At 48.1% G+C, this 25,475-nt stretch overlaps 1 protein-coding gene across 5 annotated transcripts in view; it reads left to right on the top strand.

Annotated features, from left to right (window-relative positions):
* The window catches only part of KCNN3 (potassium calcium-activated channel subfamily N member 3), a 142,663-nt gene extending 129,315 nt beyond the window's left edge, over positions 1–13,348 (top strand). For 2 of the 5 annotated variants that reach the window (XM_036015781.1, XM_036015780.1), the window contains 3 exons: positions 2,750–2,877; positions 3,428–3,497; positions 8,177–8,473. In XM_036015781.1, the coding sequence (XP_035871674.1) occupies positions 2,750–2,877; positions 3,428–3,497; positions 8,177–8,473 (495 nt within the window). Of the gene's footprint in view, positions 1–2,749; positions 2,878–3,427; positions 3,498–8,176; positions 8,501–8,668; positions 8,772–13,057 lie in introns of those variants that run through there. The other 3 variants (XM_036015778.1, XM_036015779.1, XM_028503247.2) reach the window with 3 other exon arrangements.
* Positions 13,349–25,475: the final 12,127 nt, after the last annotated feature.

Raw genomic sequence — 25,475 nt, 5'->3', positions numbered from 1 at the left:
CAGGCTCCCATCCAGGGCTCAGCGAATCCCAGGGAAGGCACACAACCTCAGCTGCTCCCCATCCTAGCGATGCTCGTCAGCCAGGTGAACTGAAGGGAGACCCTGGTCACAGCAGTGGTTACTGTCATCCTGGGAAGGCCCAGCGCTGTTAAAAGCCTGTTTCTTCTCCTCTAGCAGATATTGATCCGCTTAGCTTTGTGCCAGGCTGTTCGCTGGCAATTAATTTCAGCGTCAGCACCAAGGATCGCATTTAACATCACTTTCCCCGAATACTCAGGGGTGTCCTGTTCACGCCGATAAAGAGGATGTGGCTGCCTCTGTGAGCCACCCGGGCTGTGCTGGGGCCTCAGCAACTCGCCTCTGGGCTGACGCTACGTGCGGGACGTAGACGCCCTGTCCTGTCGTCGGGGAGTGGAGGCCAAGACGATGCAAAAGTTTCTAATGTCCTTTCCAATGCCTTGATCCTGGAAAACAGGAAATAATTTTGTTTGTGTAGAGATGAAACCTAGCCAGGTCTTTCTTCAGACCTCACGAAAACCTTCTGCTCTTCTTGGACCTGGTTCTGTTTTGACCTTGCTGTTGGCTGGCTGTGTGAGTCTGGCCCTCATGTCCCGTCTCTGAAGCTATTTCCTTTTAAAGCGGGTTTAGGCCAGATGATAGTAACCAATGTCAGTATGTTTACAGGTTGTAACTCTTTAGTCCATGTCGACTCAGTTTGTCATTTTGAACTTGACGGTCTCGGTCTGTGTCTCGGTTTCTTCATCTCTAAAATGGGGATAATGTCAGCACCTGCCCGACAGGCTTGTGCAGACCACCTGAGTTCGCGCACGTGAGGTCCGCAGGCCTGCACCTGGCAACGCTAGCTGTTGGCCTCACCATTGGCACCATTGTCACTGCCTCACGTGGGCCTCATAACAACCCTTGAAGTCGGGATTCATTTCTCCCATCTTACAGATAATTAAGCATTTAGTCCTCAACTGCTTAATAACTGCTGGAGCAGGAACTCACTTGCAGGCTTTTCAATTGCAAATGCTTGTCCCACACCACACAGAGACAATCGTCAAAGGCCCATCAGCGCCCACACTCCTTCCCCATCCATCCGTCCTTCTGTCCGTCCGCAGAGGAGACCTGGAGCTGGGGCCCTGCTGGCTGCCCTAAATGCGGGGCGGATGTTCCCTGCTGCTTCTCTGTGAGGCTTCCCTGGGAGGCTAAGCACCCAGGGGACTGAAGAGGTCACATGTCCAACTGCCCCCCCCAAAGACAGGGGTACATGCTATGCAGAGAGAAGGGATTCCCCTCTGTGTGGCTTGGCCGCTGTCCACTCTGGGCCCTGGGAAGAACCCCAGACCACCCCTTCCTCCACCTCCCCACTTCTCACCTGCACACTTACTATTTCTAGCTTATACTCACCGTTACCTGCTTCCCTTTGAGCAAGAAATTAATAGGGATGGGCAATTAAGTCCTTAAAACCATTTTCACAGTGGATTTTTACTGAACAAAAAAAGCAATATATTCATGTCACTTAGACGTTTCTGAGAAGACTTAGCTGTTCTTTTAAAAACATCACTTCTGCGCCAGTAAAAAATGTAATCCAACCTTAGTAATAAATTTTTAAAACATACACACACAAAAGTCATCAGTCTGCAAAACGATGTTTCCTAGGCCTCCCCACATGTCTCAGTGTTTTAATGACGTCCCATCTGTTGCTGTCAGTCTGAAGAAGCAGGCCTGTGCTCCCCAGTTTTATTAAAAATCCTTGCTGGCTAGTAACTTGATTTCTGCGAGGCTGGCCTACTTACTTCCAGGCCCCGGGCCTGTGGGCCTGTGCCAGTGTGTGTGGCTGACGGAAGTGGGGATGGTTAACCAAAAATCTGTTTAGCTTGTGCTTAATAAGAAATGTTTCCTTTTGCTCTTGTTACTAATTGCTGAAGATGTCTGTGTTTGGACTGAAACTTTGTCCCCAGCCATCTGGATGCCACTGATATGTCTCATCTCAGTCTCGGGCCGGGTGATATCAGCGGTTTCCATGCCAACAGATGACAGCGTCATATGTCGAGACGTGTGATTGCAGCGCACAGCGAAGGAGCCGGCCTTGGGCGAGAGGCAGCTCTCTTTTCACACCAGATATCTGCACTGATTCTCAGATACTGGTTTACATTATTCCCATTCAGTGCTATGCACAGTTCCATGTAAAACTGCAGTGTAAGTGTTTTTGGCCATTTGGGGAAAGAAACAACAGTCTCATTGACACCTATAGTTCCGTTTGGTGGAAAAGGCTTTTCCTCAAAGAGGGCTGGAAAGATCTCCAGCTGATAGGAAATCTGTTTACTCTCTGAGTGCGAGAAAGTGCTGTGTGCATGAAGTGGAAGTCTCAGGTAGAGCCGGAACTCTGCATGCGAGGGCAGCAGTGGTATATATTTATCTGTTCAAAGGGAGCCTGGGGCCCCCAGGTCTTGTTAACGCGGCTTGTCTAAATATAGCAGCAGCAGCAGCAGTCGGGAGGCAGTCCTGAAATAATTAAAAAGGAACAGGAAACACCCCTGAACTTCAGGCTCCGGTGTACTGCGTCTAATACCGGATTAGTAGGAGATGAATTTTAATTATCCATTCTAAGAGTTCATGATTTGATTAAGGAATTAGATCACTGCAGAATTGTTTCCTGATAAAGTAGACTGTATCAGCAAACAGAAAAACATGTGAAACTGGGGAAACCAGCCTGAGAGCACCTGCTTCGCGCACTTTCCCTTAGATCAAGAATGCCGCGGCCAATGTCCTGCGGGAGACGTGGCTCATCTACAAGCACACGAAGCTGCTCAAGAAGATCGACCACGCCAAGGTCAGGAAGCACCAGAGGAAGTTCCTGCAGGCCATCCACCAGTGAGTATTCGGGGAAGCCGGGCCCCAAAGAGGGGGGCTGGGACCCCACAGCGTCTCCTCGTACACTCCGAGGCACGGGAGAGGTGCATCCTCTCCCACTCAGTGAGCACGGGGCACAGTGAACGGAACACAGGTTGGTCTGTCTGTCCACCTGGCGCGCCTGCCCCTGCCACGCCCTGGGCAGGCTGCTGAGGAAGAAGTGTAGGGATAAAGTAGAGGACGAAAACAGTTGTTCTGACCTGGAGGGTTTGGGAAAACCCTGAAAGGCCAAGAGTACAGCGTCCAAGGTGGAAGGCACAGCTTAGAGACAGAGAAGCCAGCAAATGGCCTGGGAGGAAACCGGAGTGACGGGAGGCAAGCGTGCATGGAGACAAGAGCCTGCTCTCTGGGGGACCTGACAAGCCCTTGGTGCTGGTCAGGCGTCACCCATGTTCGAGGTCCCCACACTGGGTTCCACAACCAGACAAAGTGACGTGAATGTGGAGACTGCTTGTGGGACTGACCCTAATAGGCACTCGAAGGCTGTGGCTGTTGCAACTCTCTCCCACAGACTGCGGAGTGTCAAGATGGAGCAGAGGAAGCTGAGTGACCAAGCCAACACCCTGGTGGACCTCTCCAAGGTGAGTGGCCAAGTCTGAGGACGTGCTGAAGAGGTCTCAGATGCTGGCCTGCTGCTCGGGCGTGCCTGTGAAGACGGGCCATGTCCAACCCGCACGGGCCAGGACGGGGACAGCAAAGAACAATTCCTCTTCAGTTAAAAAACTATCTAGGTTCAAGTTATTAACATTTGCAGTCTACTCATGTGTCTTGCCTTTTAAAGTCTGGCATTTGTTTCTTAAATTCAATTGTTCGGGTTTGTCTTTGCATGGAATTAATTAGCTGCCCTCCCAAAGCATTTCAGCAGGCTGCATTAGGATGAGCTCGAGTTTGCACAGAGCAAAGCACACTGGAGAGAACTGCCTGGTGATGATGGCCACGATGCTGCTGAGGTCATACCCGGGAAAACCCTTCTACCTTGCTGTTATAATCGGACATTCATGCTCTAGCATCCTTCAGTCTTTATAACCCAGCTGTTACGGCCCCACATTGGGGGTGGGGTGCATTTCTTTACTTCTCAAGAGGCAAATGGCCCATGATGAATATAGAGATGCCAAAAATGAGAGTCCTCCTTTGAGGGCCCCAGGGTTGGATATCACACTCTCATTCTGCGTTTCTGGCACTGAGCTGCTGTAAATACTGTAAAGAAGCTTGTTCTTCTTTGCAAATCACTGAAGTGAGGGGACCTAAGGCTGCCCTGCTGGTGGAGCGGAGTGTAGGAGCCACTGAAGTGAGGCCTCCCACCCAGCCCCTTCTCCTCATTGACTCCTGATAGAAATTGTGTATCAAGTGTACAGCCCAGGGCCAGGCAGGCAGAACATTCTGGCAGATGCCAATTATCACAGTGGCACACGTTCGTTCCCTGGTAAGCAAGAGAAACTCCCTCAGGCAAATTAAACACCCTTTGAAAAGAGGGTGCAATCAGAGAAATTGCTGGTTGTTGGGCCACGTGCAGGCACACTTTCAGGGAAGGGAGGAAGCCAGAAAGGGAGCCTCCCAATCCCCAGGGGTGTGGGGACTCCCACCAGGGAATGCATGGCTTGTACAGGGGAGGAGCCACGGGCCTGTGTGCCTTTGGAGGGGGTGCTGAGGTGGAGTGCGGGCTCCGGAGAGCCTGGAGGAGGGAACCCCCGGAGTCTTGGGTGTGTTCTGTATCAGAAGCCCACTGGGACTCAGTGTTAAAGTGGAGGCATTTGTTGTAAGGATGCCAGGAAGTCTCCTTCCAGGCAGAACCTCACAGCAGGCTTCCCGGTCAGACTTCAGGAAGGAACTAACTAGACCCGGGCCTGAGGGAGCCCTCGCACCCAGGAAATATTCTCTCAACTCTCTCCTTCTGTTCAAGTGCCTGCTTCAGTTCTCTCTCTCTCTCTCACCCTCCCCTCACCTTGGACAGCCTTCTGTGCCCCTGTCCCCACAGCGGGCCGCAGCAGGCCCCTGTCAGAGAGTAAGTGTTCTGGTGCCGGCCGCAGGCAGAGGCGATGGGCTGCCTGTTGCTCTTCACTCTGAATCTCAGAACAGGTGAGATGACGGGCCGCTTTGGATCGTGTGTCCACCCTTAGACCAATCGGCCATGGCCAGGAAGAGGGTCAGGTAGGGCTCACACCCTGTAAGATGCGGCAACGGCCCAACAACATGCCTCAAGATTTTTCTTCTACAAGGAGCAACGTTTCCTGCCTCACCTCTCAGCTGGCAGGGAGTTCTCCCGGGACGATCAGGCAAACCAGACTTTCAAGCCTGCGTCTCTTCAGTGCCACCCGCAGCCTTTCACAGAGGTGGGGCTCAGCGCAGGTCGGACTGGGTGAGGCAAAAACCGCAGGGAGCGGGAAAGAGGCTCCTGTGAATGGGGTGGGGGAAGCGAACATCAGTAATCTGGGAGCCAGCTCCCTGGAAAGCAAGGGTGAGGAAGGGAGAGGGTTAACGCCAGACTGCAGGGCAGTGTGCTGTGAGACCGGGCGGGCGAGGAGATGAAGCCCAGTCCCTCCGTCCATCTAGGCTTTGTCTCTTCCTCCCAGGCTCTGGCAGCAGCTTAGCGTGCTTCCCATTGATCCACAGTCCCCTGGCCTCCTGTCACCAAGCAACAGAACGGGGGAGCCGATAGTGCCGTGCTCTCTCTTTCTGTGCTCCGTCCTCCCAGCTCCCCACCTTCCCAGCCCTGCCCTTTGGTCCCCTCTCGATGAAGAAAACATCACGTGGCCTCGAAGTGCTCATTGCTGTATTGAATGCATGGTGGCAGGGCTGGGAGGGCTTGGGCTCGCTTGGGCTCCTTATCTGCTACCTTCAGTTCCCGAAACTGAAAGGCAAGAACAATTCCTAACATCTGAGGCTTAAGTGAGCCAATGAGATGCTCTGTGTGAAAATGCGTTGTAACTCACAAAGGGTTTGCAGATGATAGTTCTGATTATGAACATAGGTGAGGAAACCAAGATCACAAGGAACAAAATGACTGTCCCAAGTCAAGCAGTTGGCGGGTGTCAGCACTGGGGCCAGAGACCCAGGCCCCCCACCCCCCTCAGTCTGGTGCTCCTCAGGGTGCCGCTGTGTCAGGTGTACTGGTGGTTTTGTGTATTCTAGGAAGAACTGGGCCCCTTGAGGAGGTTCTTGAATGTTAATGAAGGAAGCACTCTCGCTTCCAGAGCCACCCTCTCCTCTAAAGGCGTCCATACGGGTGTTCTGCTCCCCCGAGGGCAGTCCTGCCTTGGTTCCACTCTGCGGTGGCCGCTTTTGGGCCCGAGGCAGTTTCCTGTGGGCCAAGTCTCAGCCGGGAAGGCGTTGCCCCATCTTCAATCCCGCTTCCCCATCTTCTCTCTGGTTCCTCATGTTTGGCGCCTTCCTTTTCTCCTCTTCTTCCTCTCTCACCTCATTCCCTACTCCCTGGGCCCCTGAGGGCACCAGTGTTTCCCATCTTCTAGAATAATTTGAAACTTCAGATGAAATAGGATTAGAGTATCACTGGCAGATGACCAGAAGCCGCAAGAGCCTGGGGGGAGGGGCGGGGCACAAAGCAATGGCAACTTGGCCCTCTGCCACTGCAGCCAGAGGAGCACCCGGGAGTGTGGGGATGCCCGTGAACTTTGCTCCCAAGTCTGGTATCACGTGTTACTTTCAGGGGGAGATGTGGCTGTCACATAGAGGAAGGCTCTACACACCAACCCGGGAAGCCAAGTTATAATCAGAAAGTTGCCAGATAAGAGCGGAGTCAGAGCTCGACTGAGTGCGTCGCAGAATGCGGGGTGGTCCTAGCTGGACTACAGTGGTTTGGTTCAGTTGAAGGAATTGAAATGGAGGAATATTTATGGGAGGGGTGGGTGGTACTTCGGCCTGGTGGGATGTGAAGGGTGGGGCAGAGGGTGACACCCAGGTCTCTGGTTGGGACACCTTGATGGACAGCCCCCTCCCCCCCCCCAAGGAGACGGAGCTCCAGCAAAGGGCAGGTTTGGGGGGGAGCATGGCACCCTTGGCGTGAGCTCCCTTTGTTTAGCTCTGCTCTGACCTGCTTTTAGGACTCAACTCTTGAAGTCCAGTTTATTTTATTACTTTTAAATTTTGTTTTATTTTCGGTTCCCTGGGGCACCCCAGCCTTGCTCTCCTGCCCGCATGACCCCTCTCCCACCCACTCACAGACGCTCGCTGAGCACCTGCTGCAGAGCTGGGCCCTGGGCGCCTGCTCTCCTTCACATACAGGTCTTGGTGGGAAACTCTGAGAAACCTCCTTGGTGTATGGAAATAATTGGGGTACAAAGGGTGTCTCCCCATCAGTGACACTGCTGCCTTGCTACAGGGTGGTGGGGGCGGTGATATTTTACTTGAGCCAGTACTCCATTCATTCACTGGCTCCTCCAACAACTTTCAGTGACAACTGTGTGCACCAGACCCCCCTGCCTTATACATATTTGTCCATTGTTAGTGGAGCATCTCCTGTGTACCAGACACTGTTGGTTCCCTGGGACACACCAGTGGGCCCAGCAGGCAAACGTCCCTGCCTGGAGGACAGCAGCAATAACCCGAAGAAACAGCGAATCCGTTCGCGCACCAGAAGGTGGTGTGGAAGACAGAGAGAGTTGCACAGTGTCAGTGGGACCAGCAGTGGGGCGGGACAAGGTGTGGCACTGAGCAGCATGTCAGGGGGGTGTCACTGAGAAGGTGATTTTTAAGGGGTGCCTATTAGGGTAAGGCTGTCAGACGTGGGATGTGGCAGGAGAAACCAAGGTCCAGAGAGGTTAAGGGGCCTAAGGGAGGGCACACCATTAGTGAAGTGCAGACTTGGCCTTGAACCCTGAACCCTGACCTACCAGCTGTAAGTCTGTTGCCTTATCCGCTTTCCACCACAGTGCCTGTCTCTCATCAGCAGCGCCAGTACCATATGAGCTGAGAGGTTGGGTACAATGAGAACATGAGAACAGTTTAGAGACTCACTCCATTTAAGAAAAAAAGTGCTGCTTCTTTTCCATGTTACGCATTCTCTAATATTTTGTTATAATTAATATGCATGACTTTTGTAATGAGGGGGAAAAAAGCCATTTTTCTCCTTGAGCCTCCGTGTCTCCAGGATAGTAAGCTGCTGCCTCCTCCTTGGCCGCATGAGGTATGGCTGGCATGGAAGTTGCTCCTGTCATAATCTGGAGGAGTTTTTCACTTTCCCCATTGCAAATTTCCCTGTGATGACCTGTCATCTCCTGTCTGGCCTCTCTGCCTCTCTGTACAGATGCAGAATGTCATGTATGACTTAATCACAGAGCTCAATGATCGGAGCGAAGACCTGGAGAAGCAGATTGGGAGCCTGGAGTCCAAGCTGGAGCATCTCACCACCAGCTTCAACTCCCTGCCCTTGCTCATCGCGGACACACTGCGCCAACAGCAGCAGCAGCTGCTGTCTGCCATCATCGAGGCCCGGGGTGTCAGCGTGGCGGTGGGCACCACTCACACCCCGCTCTCCGACAGCCCGATCGGGGTCAGCTCCACCTCCTTCCCAACCCCGTACACAAGTTCGAGCAGTTGCTAAATAAACCTCCCCATTCCAGAAGCATTACCCATAGGTCTTAAGATGCAAATCAACTCTCTCCTGGTCACTTTGCCATCAAGGAACACTGAGACCAGGGGATGTAAGGAAGAGAGACTGAGCTCATTAACTAACTCGTGTTCATTCGGCGTGCTTGGTTCGATATGCCTTGAAACCAGAAATCTAATCTCTGTTTAGGTGCCTCTACTTGGGAGCAGGAAGCTGAGATGACAGGAAGCGACGCCTCTGGCAGGGCCCTTGCTGCAGTTGGTGGAGAACAGAAATCCACGCTCAATCTCAGGTGTTCACACGGGGGCGGGGGTCAGATGCACTGACGCGGCCGACAGTGAACCGCCCGGAAGAGGGGCACGTCAGGCGTGGGGAGTGGGCTCCTCGCCACTGGGGTCCTCCAGCACACCTCTCTCTTTTTCTTTTGTCTGAGGAAACTGCTAGATGACAAAAGGAAAAGAAAGCTGCCCACATGTTGCCCAAACAGGCATTCTTTCCTTCCATATCTTATACAATCGTAAATCTCAATTTAGACAGAAAAATAAAGAGTCAGGTTTTCCATCCAATATCAATACCCACATAAACCTGTGTGTTTGCGAGTGTGTGCACACACACACATGCCCCACAGTCAACCCAGGTCTACTCTTGTTTGAACTTGACCCAAATGAAAAGGGACCTGGCACCTTACCTTGCACACAGTAGGACTGGTTTGGGTCAAGGCACTCCCTAAATGTGTGCTGAGTTGGTTTGAATCCGAATGTGAGAGCTTTCGGTTCAGGTTGTGTGCTGGTGCTGGCCGCGTTCTGAGCTTCGTGGAAGGCGCAGGTCCTTCAAACACAATGCAGGCCGCTCCGTCCTGGGCGTGCGCTGTGTTTGCTCGGTTTGAGGTGATGCTGAGCTAAGGCTGTTGGCATTCTGGACGGATAAGCGGCCTTCTAAAAACAGCAGCTTTGCAGAGCTTTCTTCTTATAGCCCAACAAGCTGTGTTCCTGTGGAGCACACAGCCAGGTGTGTGCGTGTGAGGGACGGACAGGACCTGTGCATGCGTGTGCCTGCCACGCGCTGACAAGTGCAGCCCAGTGACACCTGAGCACTGCCTGGGGGTTTGCTCAGCTAGGTTTACCTAGCGACAGGTTTCCAGATCCAGATGTTAAGAGTGCGGGGGGTCGGCGCCTCATGTGGTCCCTTCCACCTGACTTGAAATCACCTCAGAGTGAGAGGCTCTGAGAATTGGGAGCCCGTAGGGACCTGTGGGTCAGGCAGGTTGACACAGACGCGTGGATTTGTCAGCGGCCTGTCCCTGCTGTGCCGTGTTAACCTTGGTGTGAACTCTTCTAACGTCTCTCAAACTCCGAGAGACTTAAGAAGCATTAAGACCCAGTGTAGGGACAGGCCGTGCAGGGAGGGGCCTGTGGAAGCAAAGGAGTTGCATTGCTCCCGAACCTGCCTGCACATCGTGCGTGTGGTGTGAAAGCCAGCGTGTCGTTCGTTGCTTTTTCATTCCAAGGTCTTCAACTTCTGTTTGTGGGGAGTTACATGGACTGCATGGAATATTTTATCTGTTTGGGGCAAAACAAGACTGCTGTGTGTGTGCGGTTCCCTGCCGGGTTTCACTTTGTGCAGGGACGCCGTCACCATTCTGAAGGCCGTGTCCGGCTGTGCAGCCTGTCCGGCAGGCTGGGCCTGGTCTTCAAAGAACAGGGAATCAGGCAAAGGTAGATGACCCCAGGACTAAGGCCACTCTTTCTAGAAGATCGGGGCTCTCGCTAAACTTTTATCTATTTTTATTGCTGTTGCTGTTCCGTTAATGGTCTCATGTTTATTTTGATAATCCCTTTGAACATTTTCATTGGTTGTTTTGCCTACCGCAGATGCCACACTTGCTGTTGGCTTTTTATTTTTTTCACTTGTTCTTTTAACTATTGACTACCTGAAAGATCCCCCTCTTTTATGTCCCAAGAACGGTGCCCCTGTTTTCAGCGACAGCTCAGCTGATCAGATCAGCAGATGTGTAAACAGATGAAATAACCATGCAGTTTCTTTGTGGCATGTGTTTCATTTCACAAGGTGAAGACCACTGACAGGTCAGGCTGGGAGTGCCGGTTCTGGTCGTTTAAGCTACAGGGGCTGTAGTTTAAACGTCAGTTTCCCTTTGCGCTTTCCAGTCGGCTGCGCATGCACACACACACGGCGATTCAGTCCGCATTTCCCATGAGTTCCACGCAAGATCCCACTGCCACTCCCCTCCCCAAAAGTGTGCGCAGACTGTCACTGACCCACCCCAATCTGGGGATGATGCTTTGATCCATCATGAATGCCGTACACTTAGTTAACCCCCAAAGACCGAGCTAGCAACACTAGTAAAGGGCGTGGCTGGATTCATTTCCAGTACCGGTAGCCACTGGCATCCTAGAAACACACGGGCATTTGGGGCATGACTTGACCTATTGGTAGTGCAATAGCTATGTATTGTTGGCAAAAGGATACTTACTGTTTCCCCAAAACGTGGTCGAGTTTGCATGTTGATCCTGAAGTGGTAAATGGAAGAAGGCTGCTTCTCTGCACTAGTAATTCAGCTTTATGCGGGAAGCCACCCACTCTCCTGCAAGTACAATCAACCCTTGGCGACTTAGCTATCGATTATCCAGGGCATAGCTCACCCAGGTGTTCCTCCCACAGCCAGTCTTTTGGCTGATTCCACTGTGCTTCAGCATCGCAGTCAGATGGGAAGAGGGGCCGGGTGGATCTCATACCATGCCTTCTTGTTCCTTATTTCCAAGTTTGATGGCGGCGGAGGTTTCATTACCTACTGAAGAATTGGCTATGTGTAAAAACTGTGCGTTATAATAACCTCACTCCAATACTGAACCGGTTGAGTTCTGCCCACTCCTGGAAAGCTGACCCAGTGTCAGGGCCCCTACTATGACCTTTCTGATAACTTAGTTACAGGTCAAAGTACCCTAATGTCCCCTAAAATATCAAGATACTTGAATTAAAAATACAGGGCCACCCCCTCATTGCTTAAGCCATATTATAGCTCCACGTACTGTAAAGTCAGGGATGTACTGTGATACTTTAAGACCACTAATCTCAGTGGAATTTCAGGACATAGCATCAGTTGGTAAATCATACCAGACTAGGGGCTCGCTCCTCCTTAGATTGAAGTCCAAATAAAAGTCACCTTTGGCTCAAAGGCCACCTATATATGAACCATCATGAATAAATTGTCACAAAGTATCTACAAACTGCTCTTGCCATCCTTATAATATAACTTCATGAATTCACGTCTCCAGAAATGCTTAATACAATCCAAAAGAGCAAGAGGGGTGAGGCCCTGAGTCATCACTACCTAGTGGCGGCAGCAGGCACCAGCGGTGCAGTCTTGTAACTGGAGGTGCAGGGAGTGCGTGTGCAAGCCAGTGCTGAAGTGCTGAGCAGGTGCCAGCCACTGCCGTTCATGTAAGGGCGAGAAGGGACAGCATGGGAGAAGCAATGCCTTCATATACTCAAGGACTTCCCCCTTAGATTGGCAGTAATTTCCTTGTAAATGATGGAAAAGAAGAAAATTAGTCAGAATCATAATAAATAACATCCTAACATCGCATCCACATCTTTGGCTGGTAAATATTACCACCTCATACCTCCATTTATTTGTACTTAAAAAGAAGATAATAGTGAATATTCTTAAGTACAAAATATTCAATAGATTTTAAAAAGTGGAATCGCTGTTGTCATCAGCAGCAAACTGGACTGACTGTATCTCGTCCACACTTTGATGTTACGTCTGAAGGCAATCAGTAGTTACCAAAAAGTAATTATTATATATCAACTAGGTAATGGGATGAACAGGGAGAAGTATGGGAGAGCTCCAGGACCTCTCCCCTCTTCAGAATGTACCTTGACAAACAGTGCACCCCAAATTAAGAATCAGTGTTTCAACCCAGATCAGGGGTGTTACTCCATCACAGCACCACAACTGGGACACCGTGAAAGCATTGCACTACCAGTAGGTTACTACTCTTTTAAAGTTACTGCTTTCAAATCCTAAAACACATCCCTAGTTCTATACGGTCATTCTACTTCCCTGGAAGTGGCTGACCAGCAGATTAGGGACCCGTTAGCGGTCATTCTGCTGTCTCTATGGACTCCACAGTGTTCGGTTCCCATACCGTAGCTATCGGGTGGTCTCCTAGTAGGCACAGAGCAGCCCCTCCCCTTGCCCTGCAGCTCGATGATGCCCTAGACAACATCCCTTCCTTCTCTACTGCAGCCAAAGTAATCATTACAACAGTGGGATTATTGATACCACTGAGAAAGGCGTGTCCCGGGGATAGCAATATGAACTGTCTGCCTCTGGTATAGAATATATTAGTAGGTGAGTGCTCTTCATCCTGAAAGCTAATGCCAGGTTGCATGAGTAGAAATTAACATTAAACTCCTGTGGACAAGTAATATGTAGATTTTTACTGAAATAGACTGAAGCTTATTAAAACGTATTCAGTGCAATGGTAGATAAATATATACAGACTAGAGAAAAAATAACTGTGATCTTTTTTTTTTTTACACCATTACTGGAAGCACCCAAACATGAACTGGAGTTCCCTCTGAACAAAACCATTATCAAATCTTCAACGTATGACCTCTAATCTAGGTGCCAAGCGCTCTGTGACACTTACTTACTTACACACCCGAGAAATGCATTGTGGAAGCTGTAATCTTGGACCTGAACCATGAAACAAACAAAAGGGACATTGTGACCAACCGAGCTGATGGAGCAAAAGCACAAATTCAACATCAACCTGAAGTTAGGATCCCAAAGAGATGCTGAATTTATAGCAAAAAAAAAAAAAATCAACGACAAATCAAATACGAGCCCAATTAGAACAGCTGACATCCAGATCCACGGAAGAAGGACAGGGAATAAATGACATTCTCTAGCTGTGTCACATTATTTCGGTTTTTGAATCTCAATCAGGACCAGTTCACCTTCACGGACACCATTGGCAATGGCCCAGCAGCTTGGTCTTGGCCCCCGACTCCCTCTCTGCACTGGGCAAGCGCGAACAACGGAAGGGAATGCCGGGGTGTTGACAGAGGAAATGTTTTCATGGCAAACTCAGAAACTGAAGTGTTTATATTCAGAACCAGATGAGCTTCAACATGAATTTGCATCTTGCCTCTGTACCGCTTGCTATTTTTTAATGATAGGAGAAAGCATATCAGTTTATTTTAAATATGAAATATATTGCTATATTACAAAATATATTGTAACTTTCAATTAACGTTTTGTATCAAACTAGTCTTTGGCGGGCCAAGTGTGCGCCTGCTCCCCCAACGACTGTTTCTGAGTACACATCACCGCTAGGGGCGCCCGACCCCAGAACAGGGTCCTCAGCCTGCAGAACTGCCATATCCTAACTCCCCGAGACCTGACTATTAGAGACAAAAGAACATTATCCCGAGCTTAGAAGGATAATTCTATCCTAAATTCTATCAAGCCATTCCAGAAGGGAGTTTTAAAAGCCATCACTCCTGTAGTAGCCGTGCAAAGCCAGTGTAATCAAAGTGCAGGCTCCTTCTATGTGAGGCCAAGGCCCTCGTTGCATGAATTATATGTCTCGAACTCAGCCGACCGGTCTTTCCTTTGGCAGTGTCAGGTTTGGGCATGAGGAAGAGTCTTGTTCTCCGGTGACACTAAAGGCTCACAATTCTAGGCATCATCACAGATTTTCTTTGTGTCAGAGTAGACGCTGCACTGGCATTCCGTGGCACTGGGCCCAGCGGGAGCCCCTGTGCGCGTGCGCTTTTCTGAATGGCAGCACCGCGGAGGGAGCGAGGGTTGCGCTCTTCGCCCACAGCGTGGAGCACGGCTCCTGAGGGAATGAAGGAGGGGGCAGGACAGCACACCAAGATCCAACAAAGGCTTCCTTTTCTACTAGTTTACTCTAGCTAGGAGGGAAGAAAGAGCTCAATCTAGATGTTTTCCTTTATTGGCAAAATTGGGGGGAAATTCTCTACTTAGGCAACTATGAAGTTCATTACCCTTCTTCTCTGGTCATTCGAGACACACACAGAATTTCTCACTTCCTTCCTTTGAGTGACGGAGGGGCTAGATGAAAACCAGATGTGGAGGTTATTATGGAGCAAAGATTTCCTAGAAGCTTTGGGCCTCCTCCCGAGGAGGGCCCTCGCTCATTGTCATCACTTTGGGGTAACGGTACACAGGTGCAAACCACGCAGCATCAGAGTAGAGTTAACTGAGCGTGCTTATCTCTTCCTTTCACAAACCCTGAAAACTCACACAGGTGTACTGACAGTGCAAAACAACAGGTTTTCTCCTGGGGAAAAGGCTGGAATCCTCTTAAACTTCCATCTATTTGAGCCGAAATGTAGACAAGGCTTGGGCCTCGATGATATTAGTTATTCATGTCATCCAAAGGACAAATATCGAAGTGCCCAGCTTCAACCTGCACGTGCAGCTGAGACCTGCCTTGCACGCACGTGGCCCAGACTCACTCTGACTGAACCGCATTCTCTTGGGGTCTGCACTGCTCCTCAGCTGCACGTAGGCTGAGCTCTACCAAAGCCATGAGAACTCCAGGGCACCTGCTTCTAGCAGGGTTCTCGCTCCCTGGGCAATGGAAATTAGTTTATTTTCAGTTTTATAACTGACTGATGAATGTACTGGTGGTGATTTATTTGTCTCTTTATATTTTTCTGCTACTAAATAGAACTGAACTGTCCTTTTTGCTTTTCCTTCAAGTGCTTCTTGGACTAAAGCTCTTACGTTTCTAGAAAGGGAATGTATTCTGATTTTCCCCTCAAGGTTATTATTCAGTCTAGGTCGAGAAAACCAATGGACATTCCTGACTTGAGGAAAGCAGACCTCTTGCCAATGATTCAGGTGTGCGGCTGCACGCTGGCCATTGCTACTCGAGGACTGGCCCATGGGCCAGCCGCATCCGCACCACCTGGCTCTGCTTGTTAGAAATGCAGAGCCTCCGGCCGCACACCAGACCAACATAGTCGAGTGCAGCACTTTAACAGGGTCTCCGGTGGTCTGTGCCCACACTAAATACTGAGAAGCACTGGCCTTCCCACACAGCAGTGGCATTCAACCTCCTCAGTAATCAGAAAATTGAACCATTTCTTCCTTTTGCAGAATTATTTGATGAAGTAAATTGTCCTGTGTGGTCATAAGGATAAAAACAAACACACCTTAAAATTCTACTTGAGGCCATATAGCTTGGGTGGCATGCAAAAAGAGAGCGTCTTTCTCCAGTCTGATTTTATAAAGCTCAGTTCATAGCTTTGAGCCACTTCAAAGCCCCCAGTTAGGGTTTTCATTGTGGCCAGTGCTGGCAGGGCCATCAGTGTGAGGTGGCCCCTTGGGCCAGGTGCCCGGGAAGGTCTGCTCAGCCCAGTGCACATTCGGGGCCCCTTCCTTGGGAAACCCTCCTCCCAGCAGCGGGAACTCGCCTCCCTGGAGGAAACTAGCAAGGGGAGTTAGTCTAACCACCCAGAAACATTCCTGATCTCCTCTTAAACCAATTCCCTCATTCATTACAGCAACCAGAGACACTCCAAGGTGAGCAAGGAAGGATAGGAACTGTGATATTAGCACCAAAATTGATATGTACCCAGAAACAGTTATGTTCTAAATTAATGGCTTTAACCTGTTCATTGTAAAAAGTGCCTTGGACTTCAATCTAAAGAGGTCAGTATAAATATATGTGTGTGTGTGACGTATGTAGGCAAATATTTACATATGTATACATACATAGGTGCACACACATATACCCGCACATTCATATATAATATATACATACATATATAGACGCTTCATAATATATTGCTATTTGCAGCTCCATTTCTTTTGTCTGGTCCTATGTTTATTTGTTCAGTGAGATCTTTACATAGAGAGGTTCTATTCAGGACATCGATGTATTTTTTTTGTTTGTTTTTTACTTTTTATTAAAAAGGTAAAGGATAATTAAAAAAAAGTCAAGTGCCTGAAGGTTTTTTTTAAAGATTTTATTTGTTTATTTTTAGAGAGGAGGGAAGGGAGGGAGAAAGAGAGGGAGAGAAACATTGATCGGTTGCCTCTCACACGTGCCCCAACCAGGCACTGGGCCCCCTGCAACCCAGGCATGTGTCCTGACCGAGAATCAAACTGGCGACCTTTCAGTTTGCAGGACGACGCTGAACCCACTGAGCCACATGGGTCAGGGCATGCCTGAAGGCTTTGAGTGGAGCTGTGGTAAACTTTCTCAGGTCACAAAAGAGGAAATTGTTTTTCCTTTGGGAAACATTTTTCTGTTTCAGCAACTTTGTTTTCCCTTGGCGGGATTGCATAAACAAGAGTGGTTAAAGTGATTTGGTAATTTCATTATAATCCATTTTTGTGGTCCTCATAATGCAACAGGAGAGATTTTGTTCAGTCGAGTGGCCACGTCTTTTCATGCATCAGCATCAGAAGGGCTTTGCCCTTACATGCTGTGTGTGGTTTTGCCAACACGAGGGAGACTAAAGTCACAAGAGCAGGGATTGGACCAGCTCTCCGTATAGCTTCTCTCCAGCAGCGCACACAGAAAGACAAGCAGAAGTTCCTTCCTTTTGGCAGGGGCACCCTAGTGAACTTTCTAGGGCTCCTGCACCCTGCCTTTCTATGATCACACAATGCCCTGTATCAGTCAGGCTCTGTGTTAGCCAAAGATCTTCTCTTTCTATGGTGTGACAGCTCGCAAGGGACCATCCTCTCTGGTTAGAAGCTCCCCAGAACTCCAGAGGAGTCACAAGGTTTTCATTGCCCTGCTCATGAGTGCAAGGAGGCAATTTTTCTTTTGAGCCAACTAAATCTTTCTAGCTCCCTGCCCAAGCGGTGACCACACCCGCTCCCACTTCAACACGTGGGAGGGGACTAGAAAGACAACAGGTCTCTCCAGCTGTCTCCACAGCTGCAGCCACACTCCGGGCCAGGAGAAGGGAAATCAAGCCCCCCCACCACACAAATAAAGCCCCACACCCTCACTTTTCCCAAGAATTTTTCTGTAGCTCTAAGCCAAAATAATAATGATAATAATAATGATGATGATGATGATGCAATTTAGGTGCCTTTAGAAACAATATCTAATATTTGGGATTTTTTCTAAGTTAGTAGACCCAAAAATATTTTCAAAAATACATGTAGCTACATTTCTGCTGCTATTCATTCCTTAAAGCCCTCTTCCAAAAATTCCTTATGATGGATACATCTACCAACTCAGTGATTACTAAATAATAATACTTTGTACTTATAAATAATACTTTTCATCCAAGGACTTCAACTATCAAAAAGTTAGTTGTCACCCTGTAAGGTGGACGACAACATTATCCCAGTTATTCAAATGGGAGAATTGAGCTGGAGGAAACTGAGCAGAAAATTCAATCTATGTTCTCAACACATTTTGGGAGTGAACAGAAACTTGGTGGCTCAAGTGCTATTGCTGGCCACCTTTGGGTGAGTCAGAACGAGGCTGTGTGTTGCCCCTGGGGGTCGAGACCCAGGCCTGGGGTGTCTGGAGTGTGGGTGGCGGGTGGGGTGGGAAGCTGCATCTTCTCTGTGCAAAGGGCGGGAGGACGCCCTCGAGGGCGGGCCGAGTCCCTCGAACTGCAGTGGAGAGAAAGGGCACTTAAAACGTGTTCTAGCAAATGCTGATGCAATGTGATGGCGTTAAATAAAGAAAAGAAGGGAACTGACTCAAACCAAAACCCAAAAATGCAAACAGCTAATCTCCCTTACTTTGATCGTCTTCCTTCCCTATATCTTCAGTTGTGAAAACGGGAACTTTTAAGGAGGAAATCTTCGCTGGGGCTGGAAACAGGGCCCCTGGAACCAGTCCCCTCTTTAGCAAGGCCGGATCACCCTGGTGTCGATGGCAGTTGGGTCAGGAGCCTGGCCCTGTCAACATGCAGACATACGAACAGCTTTGATACCTAACTCCGCTCTAACAACCTAGAGAGAAAGTGAGAACCGCACCTCAGGTGAGCCGCTGGCCGCCTACACGCCGGTGTGTGATAAGGCAGGCTTGCAGCTATGTTCGCATAAAGGATCAGGTGGTTAAACACCACAGTCATTGCATGTATCTGAGTAGAGGTGCTGAGCCTTTGCTTCACACCAGAACCATCTCGGAAGCTTTTGAAAACACCCCAGCCCCAGCCCTCAGCCCCAGCCCTCAGCCCCCGGAAGTTCAGGAGGCGGAGTCTGCCTGGCTGCTGGGCATTGCCCTCGCCCCTCCAGCTCCCAGCCCGGCAAGTGCTCCCCAAAATGTCTACCCTCCCCTGAGTTGGCGAGTAGTGGTGGGGGAGGGGAACTAAAGGTGAGGGGGGCAAGATTTGTATAAAGATGGCGATTTGCTTGCAGCTCTAGTTCTGGATACGTGAACCTGTGCTAATTTGCATTCAGGCTCCACAGGTATTGGCAAACAGTGCTGCCAGATCATTATTCATTCAGGACTTCTCCGCCTCGCTGCTGCAGCCTTCTGCTTTCACCCGGCATGCAGTCCGCCCGGGCTTAATGTCTTTCTTTGGCCTCTGCTCTGGGCAAGGATGGGGAAGGCCATCCCGACATTTTCCATTAGACTAAAAACGTTGAGATTGAAAATGTCTTTGCTAGCAGGTGTCTGACTAAACCTAACACTAAAATAGTTAGGTAACCTGCCAGGCTACGCACATTGGTCTTTTCCTAACTATATTTAACCATTGAATAAAATGTTGCCTTCTGTCTTAAAGGAAACTTGACCCATTATTACATTATCTCTGGCTGTGAAAGCTGCAAAAACAGGACGTTAGGACTCAGGCGGGTCCGGGTCTCTGAACCGAATTCAGTTCTCAATTCAGGGCCTCTGATGAAGTCCACTGCCTGCAGTTCAGACGGAAATGCAGCCACTCAGCAAACTCGGAAACTCCTCCAGCGCCTGGGGGAAAGCCCTTTTGTACGCCGTGACCCTCACCTTACACAGAGCAGATGGAGGGCCAAGGAGAGTGATCGGCCCGAAACCAAGCGGAGAATCAGGGCAGAAACTGGACGGAGCGTTGTCGCGCCGTGTTGAGAGGCCTTCTGTGCCGTGTGGAAAGCGGAGGCCTGTCCACAGTCTTGCCCTGTTCTTCCTAGATTCATCAATTTTGCAAATGTTAGATAAAAATAAAAGGTCGCTGCCTCCCCCCAACACACGCACGTTCACCTACACACAGAGACACATACACCGCACACACCCCACCCCCACCCGCGTGCCGCATGATCGGTCTCTCACTGGAAACAGAGGTGCGCATGTGGTGACGGGCTAAGCTAATTCAGGTACTTTATATTCCAGACGCACTGATCGTTTTCAGATGTATCTGCCTTTAGTTTAAGAATTTAGAGCTAACACTTGCAAATCTACCAGCACCCCCCACTGGTTAGGAAACATTAAATTAAATTATTAAAATAACATAATTTTATATCCAGCATTAAAGAGGATTATGCTAATGCTGGTCAAGGTTATTAATCTTTATTTCAGTCACTACTGCAAATAGGACATGAAGATTAGCCAAAATTAGCTTAATCTATTTTTTGTAGCATGAATTTGAAATTTTCACTTTATTTTTTCTGGGGACAAGTCACACCTAATAGCGTCTCTGAAGATGCAGTCCCGTCCCCTGGAAAACCAAAGGTGGAACACACAAATGCAGTGTGTTCCTGCTGCCTACAGGCAATTTCCTCTCCGCTTAGGTAAAGCTTCTTTCCAAATCTGTTCTGCCTCCTACTTCCAACAGTGGGGCATCACTTAAAGCAATCAAGTGTTTCTCGAGAAAGAATACGTGCCGCAGTGGGGCACCCACACCCCAGTCACTCATCGGGGAGATGTCAGGCCTCCTGCGAGCGCCTGCACGCCTGTGACTCAGTTGCCCTTTCTCTGAACACCCTCTCCCCTCCCACCTCTTGGAAGGAGAGGGTAGATGCATGGCGCAGTCAGAGCTGCGGAATTTAGGGATTCTGATTAATACTTGGGATTTCCTAGAGGATTTTTTCTAGGAATGACAATGCGAATTTGGGGACCTAGGGCCCTGTTTAGTTTGGGCTTACGTGAGAAAATGATCACCCAGCCTTGTCTGAACATCAACAAGAGGAACTGACATCCTCGGTCTTGCTTCGGGAAGACGGTGAGAGAGAGCCACAGAGGATGTTGGCTTGTCACCTCCACAGCGTCCTCTCCTCCAGCTCCCAGCCAGCAGTTGGTGGTTCCCCTCCCGGCATCTCCACCATGCATTTGGGTGGGATCCACCCTTCTTGCAGACCCACGGTGGGCCCTGACAGGCTTAAGCCAGTTAGAGAAACTTGTTAACCCTCGCCACACAGTGGACACATGGCCCAGTTCAGGCCAACATGGGCAAACGACCCCTGGAGTCCAGAGCGTGGGCAGCGGCTACCGGAAAAGATGGTCTTCCCGAGGAAGGTGTGGTATAAGGATTTGTCAGGAACCGATGTGACTGTGAAGTTTCGTGAGAGGAGAGGGTAGAGTTGACAGGGGGCCACCATGCAGAACATGAGGATGAAGCCAAGACCACAGAAAACGGAGGGGGAAAGGAGAGAGAAGCGAGGACCTTGGTGACACCCTTTGAGCCAGTGAATTTTCTGATTACCTAAGCCAGTAACTTTGCTTTATAGTGAAGCCATTTGGCGGTGGATTTTCTGCCACATTCAGCACCGAGTTCTGATGGAGAAGAACCAAACTTCTGTACCTGTGTCTGATTTCCTAGAGGAGTAGCCAGCATGAAAATTAAAGGGACATGCTTCTTCAGTAGTTCTGATATTAAAGGTTTAAAATGCAAAAAAATAAATAGAATAACAAGAAAATAGGGAATGCCGAAATCAACTCTAGAGCACATCTTGATCACCGGGGTGGGAGGGTGATGGAGGCAGGGAGAGCTACAGAATGAGGTTCTATTAAATGAACCAAACAGTTCTTACAAGAAGAAAATAAAAAGGTGCCCAGGCCAGTGTGGCTCAGTTGGCTGGGCATCGTCCCACAAAGGGAAAGATCGCTGGTTTGATTCCCAGCTGAGACACAAGCCTGGGCTGCGGCACAGGTCCTAGGTGGAGGCGTGTACCAGCACACACGGAAGGCAACCAGTCAATGCTTTTCTCTCACATCGATGTTTCTCTCCCTGTCTTTCTCCCTCTCTCCAAAATCAAAAATAAAAATGAGCCCTGGCTGGTAGGGCTCAGTAGATTAAGCACTGGTTTGTGAACCAAAAGTTCCCAGTTCAGTTCCCAGTCAGTGCACATGCCCGGGTTGCAGGCCAGGTCCCTCGTTGGGGGCGTTCAAGAGGCAGCCCATGTATCTCTCGCACACTGATGTTTCTCTCCCCCTTTTTCTCCCTCCCTTCCCCTATCTCTAAAAGTAAATACATTTTAAAAACTTTAAGAAAATAAAAATATAAAAATTTTAAAAAGAGATTAAAGAGGCAATCACCTACCAGTCAGGTGGGAGTGGTGAGCGGAGTAAGAGTGATCCAGCTATTGTTCGGGAGGAAGGTAAACACTGATAATGTTAGAGTTTTATCATTATAATTGCAAAGTAATCAATAACACAGTTGGAAGAGTCCATAACTTCCAAACCAGTAGAAGTTGAAAAACTGAAGGAAAAAAACCCATCCAAAGGAGAAAAAAAACACAGAAAAGATGGAATGAAGTGAAAGAACAAAACAAAATAGAATAATTATATCCAAAGGAAATGTTTTTGTAATTGCAATGACAACAAGGCACTAAATGCTCCAAGCAACAGAAAACGACTGTCAGACCAAGTGCTTTAAATTAGCCAAATAAATGCTAATTATAAGAGACATCTACGTCATAAAAGTGAAGAAAAATGGAAATAAAAAAGTGAGTGTAGCTATGTAAATATCAGGGGGAAACAGACTTTAAGGTAAAAAAACACTGAGTTTACCAAGAAAATAAAACAAGTCCACATAATACATTTCATCATTTAGCCTCAAAATCCATGAAGCAAACGTTTATGAAACCACAACGAAACACAGACAAACCCACAATCGTAGTAGGAAATTTTAACACATCCCTCTGATTCAAACACAAAAAATACCAAAAAACAGAATATTTGAATGACATAATTAATAATCAGAAAATCTATAGTACACACTTTTTCTAAGTACACAGAACATGAATGAAAATTGACCACTTACGGGGCCATAAAGCCAGTTCAAGGAACTTTAGAGGACTGGTACCACCCACGCAACATTCTCCAGCTGCAGTGCAATGTGTACTAAATATCAGTAAAACAAAAAATTATAACAATCCCTTCGGAAATCAAAAAATGTAAATAATTCATGAATAAATAATAAAGGAAAATTTTAATATATAAAACAGAACTTGAATAAATGAGTTGACTGTAACTTTAAAGAAAGCAGAATGGACAACTAGAGATAAGAACAGAAATTAATTAAATAGAAAACAAACACACACTAGATAAGATTTTATGAAAAGCCAGAAGTTGAGACTCTGAAAATACTAATAAAATTGATAAGCTCCTGGCCGGATTAAATGAAAGGAGGCAGACGAAGGGAAAGTGGGAAAAGGAGAGACAGAGAAAACACAAAATAATATTAGGAATGATGCTACAATCACTAAAAAAATAGGAGAATATGAGGAAATAAAAGAAAAAGACAGATTTCTAGAAAAAGAATACTTACCAAGAATGACTCAAAAATTTTAAAAAATGTACCAATCATAAAAATCATTAAAAAATAAATAAGTAAATAAATAAATAGACAAATGTTTTTCCACACAGAAACACCTGGCTGAGAAGATTTTACCAGCAAATTGTACTGAATGTTCAAGGAGCAGAGCAGTGCCAGTCTACACACTTCGCCCACAGCACAAGAAGGAAGGGGGCCACTCCCCTGCCCCCGCCACAGGGCAGCACGGAGCTGGTAGCGAACCTGACAAGGGCAGTGCAGGACAGGAGAACCGCAGACCGGCTCACTTACGGCTGTAGCTGCGAACACCCCGAGTGCACTGTTACTGAGCCGCATCTAGAAACAGATGGGGAAATACATGGTGATTCAGCGTGGTTGAACCCCAAGACACAGTTGTCTAATAACAGGAAAATAATGAAATTCATCATGCTAACAGATCAAGGGGGAAACATCATTTAATAGTAATGGAGCCTTTAAAAGATTAATTAATTCATATTGGTTAACTTGAAAAAGTAGTGAGCGAAGGCAGAGCCGGCGGCCGGAGTCACCCGGCGCCGCAGCGTGGGATGCGCTCTTCTCCCTCGAGTGTGTGCGGAGCCTGCGTCGTGCTGCGGGCCAACCGAACGTGGCAAAGGTGACAGGATGTCATTGCCACCACTAGGTTCTGTTATGGAAGATTCTATCTAGTGGACCAGAGAGTGTCCTGTGCTGACTCTGAAGAAGCAAATAGATGCATTGTGAACCCCCATGCAGGGGGTCCTGGGGCAGGGAGTCCTGGGGCAGAGAGTGGTGGGTGGCCTTTGGGAGCTGAGGGCAGCCAGTAGCCAGCAAGAGGTCAGGGCCCTCACTCGCAGCTGCCAGGAAATGAGTTCTGTCAACAGTTGAACGAGCTTGGGAAAAAGATCCTTCCCTGGTCGAGCCTCTGCACGAGACCTCAGCCTGGCCAGCACTGTGATCTGATCGCATCCTTGTCAGGCTGAGCGAGCGACCCGGCGAAGCTGTGCCCATGCTCCTGACCCATGGAAATCGAGATAATAGATGTGTGCCATCTTGAGCCATTAAATTTGTGGTAATCTGTTGGGCAGTAATAGAAAATTAGTGCAAAACGGAACTTCCTTAACCCAGTAAATGGTATTTACAAAACGATCCCTTCCTAAAGCATACATCATACTTACCGGTGAAATCAAAATGCTTGCTGTTACCACCTTGCAGTGGAGGTCTCTGCAGTGAAATATGGGTAGAAAAACAGGAAAAAAAGCATCAGAAAGGAAGAAAATTTTGTTATTATTTGCAACTGATATGATGTCCACTTGTTTACCCAAAAGCATCTAAAGATAAATCATTAGAATTAATGAGACTATAGTTGCTGAATACAAATTCAATAGATAAAAATTAATTATATTTCTCTACCCTATTGATAAGAAGCTAGAAAATGAAATTTTAAATATGAAACCACTTATAATAGCATGCAAAATATTAAAATCAAGCAATAAACTAAGAGGAGGTGTTAAAGTTTTACAGAGAAAATTATAAAATATTATTAAAGGAAAATAAATAAAACATAAATAAATGGGAAAATAGTCACATTCAGGATTTTAAATGGTTTATTCTCCTTCAAATTAATCTTTAAATTTAATCAATGCCAATCAGAACCCAAATAGGTATTTTGTGGAACACGACACGCTGACTATAAAGTGCACGAAAACCAAAGAGGCCTTGACATCCCTGAAGCAGAAAAAGGGAGAAGGACCTACCCTTCCATGAGTCTTTTTTTTTCCCCCAGAAAGCTCTAGTAACTAAGACAATGCCCTCTTGTGCAGGGAGGGGTAGACAACCAGACAATGGAATACCACCAAGAGCTGACAGACTCACATGTTTATGGAAACTTGATTTGCTATACAGCTGGCCTTACAAATCAGTTGGAAAAAAAAATGGACTATTTACTGATTACCTAAATTCATATACAAAATTAATTCTGATTGGGTTCAAAACATAAATGTAAAGAAAAATTGCTACCCTGGCTGGTGTGGCTCGGTGAATTGAGTGCTGGCCTGCGAACCAAAGGGTCACAGGTTCGATCCCCAGTGAGGACATGTGCCTGGGTTATGGGCCAGGTCCTCAGTAGGGGTAGCACAAGAGGTGACCACACATTGATGTTTCTCTCCCTCTCTTTCTCCTTCCCTTCCCCTCTCTGAAAATAAATAAATAAACTCTTTTTTTTAAAAAGACAGGAAAATTGTGACACTTTCAGAAGACAATAGAA

Source organism: Phyllostomus discolor, chromosome 14 (assembly GCF_004126475.2).
Source record: "Phyllostomus discolor isolate MPI-MPIP mPhyDis1 chromosome 14, mPhyDis1.pri.v3, whole genome shotgun sequence".
In the NCBI taxonomy this organism is placed as follows: Eukaryota; Metazoa; Chordata; class Mammalia; order Chiroptera; family Phyllostomidae; genus Phyllostomus; species Phyllostomus discolor.
Note: the sequence above shows the minus strand (reverse complement) of the source record. Positions and strands in the feature narration are given on the sequence as shown.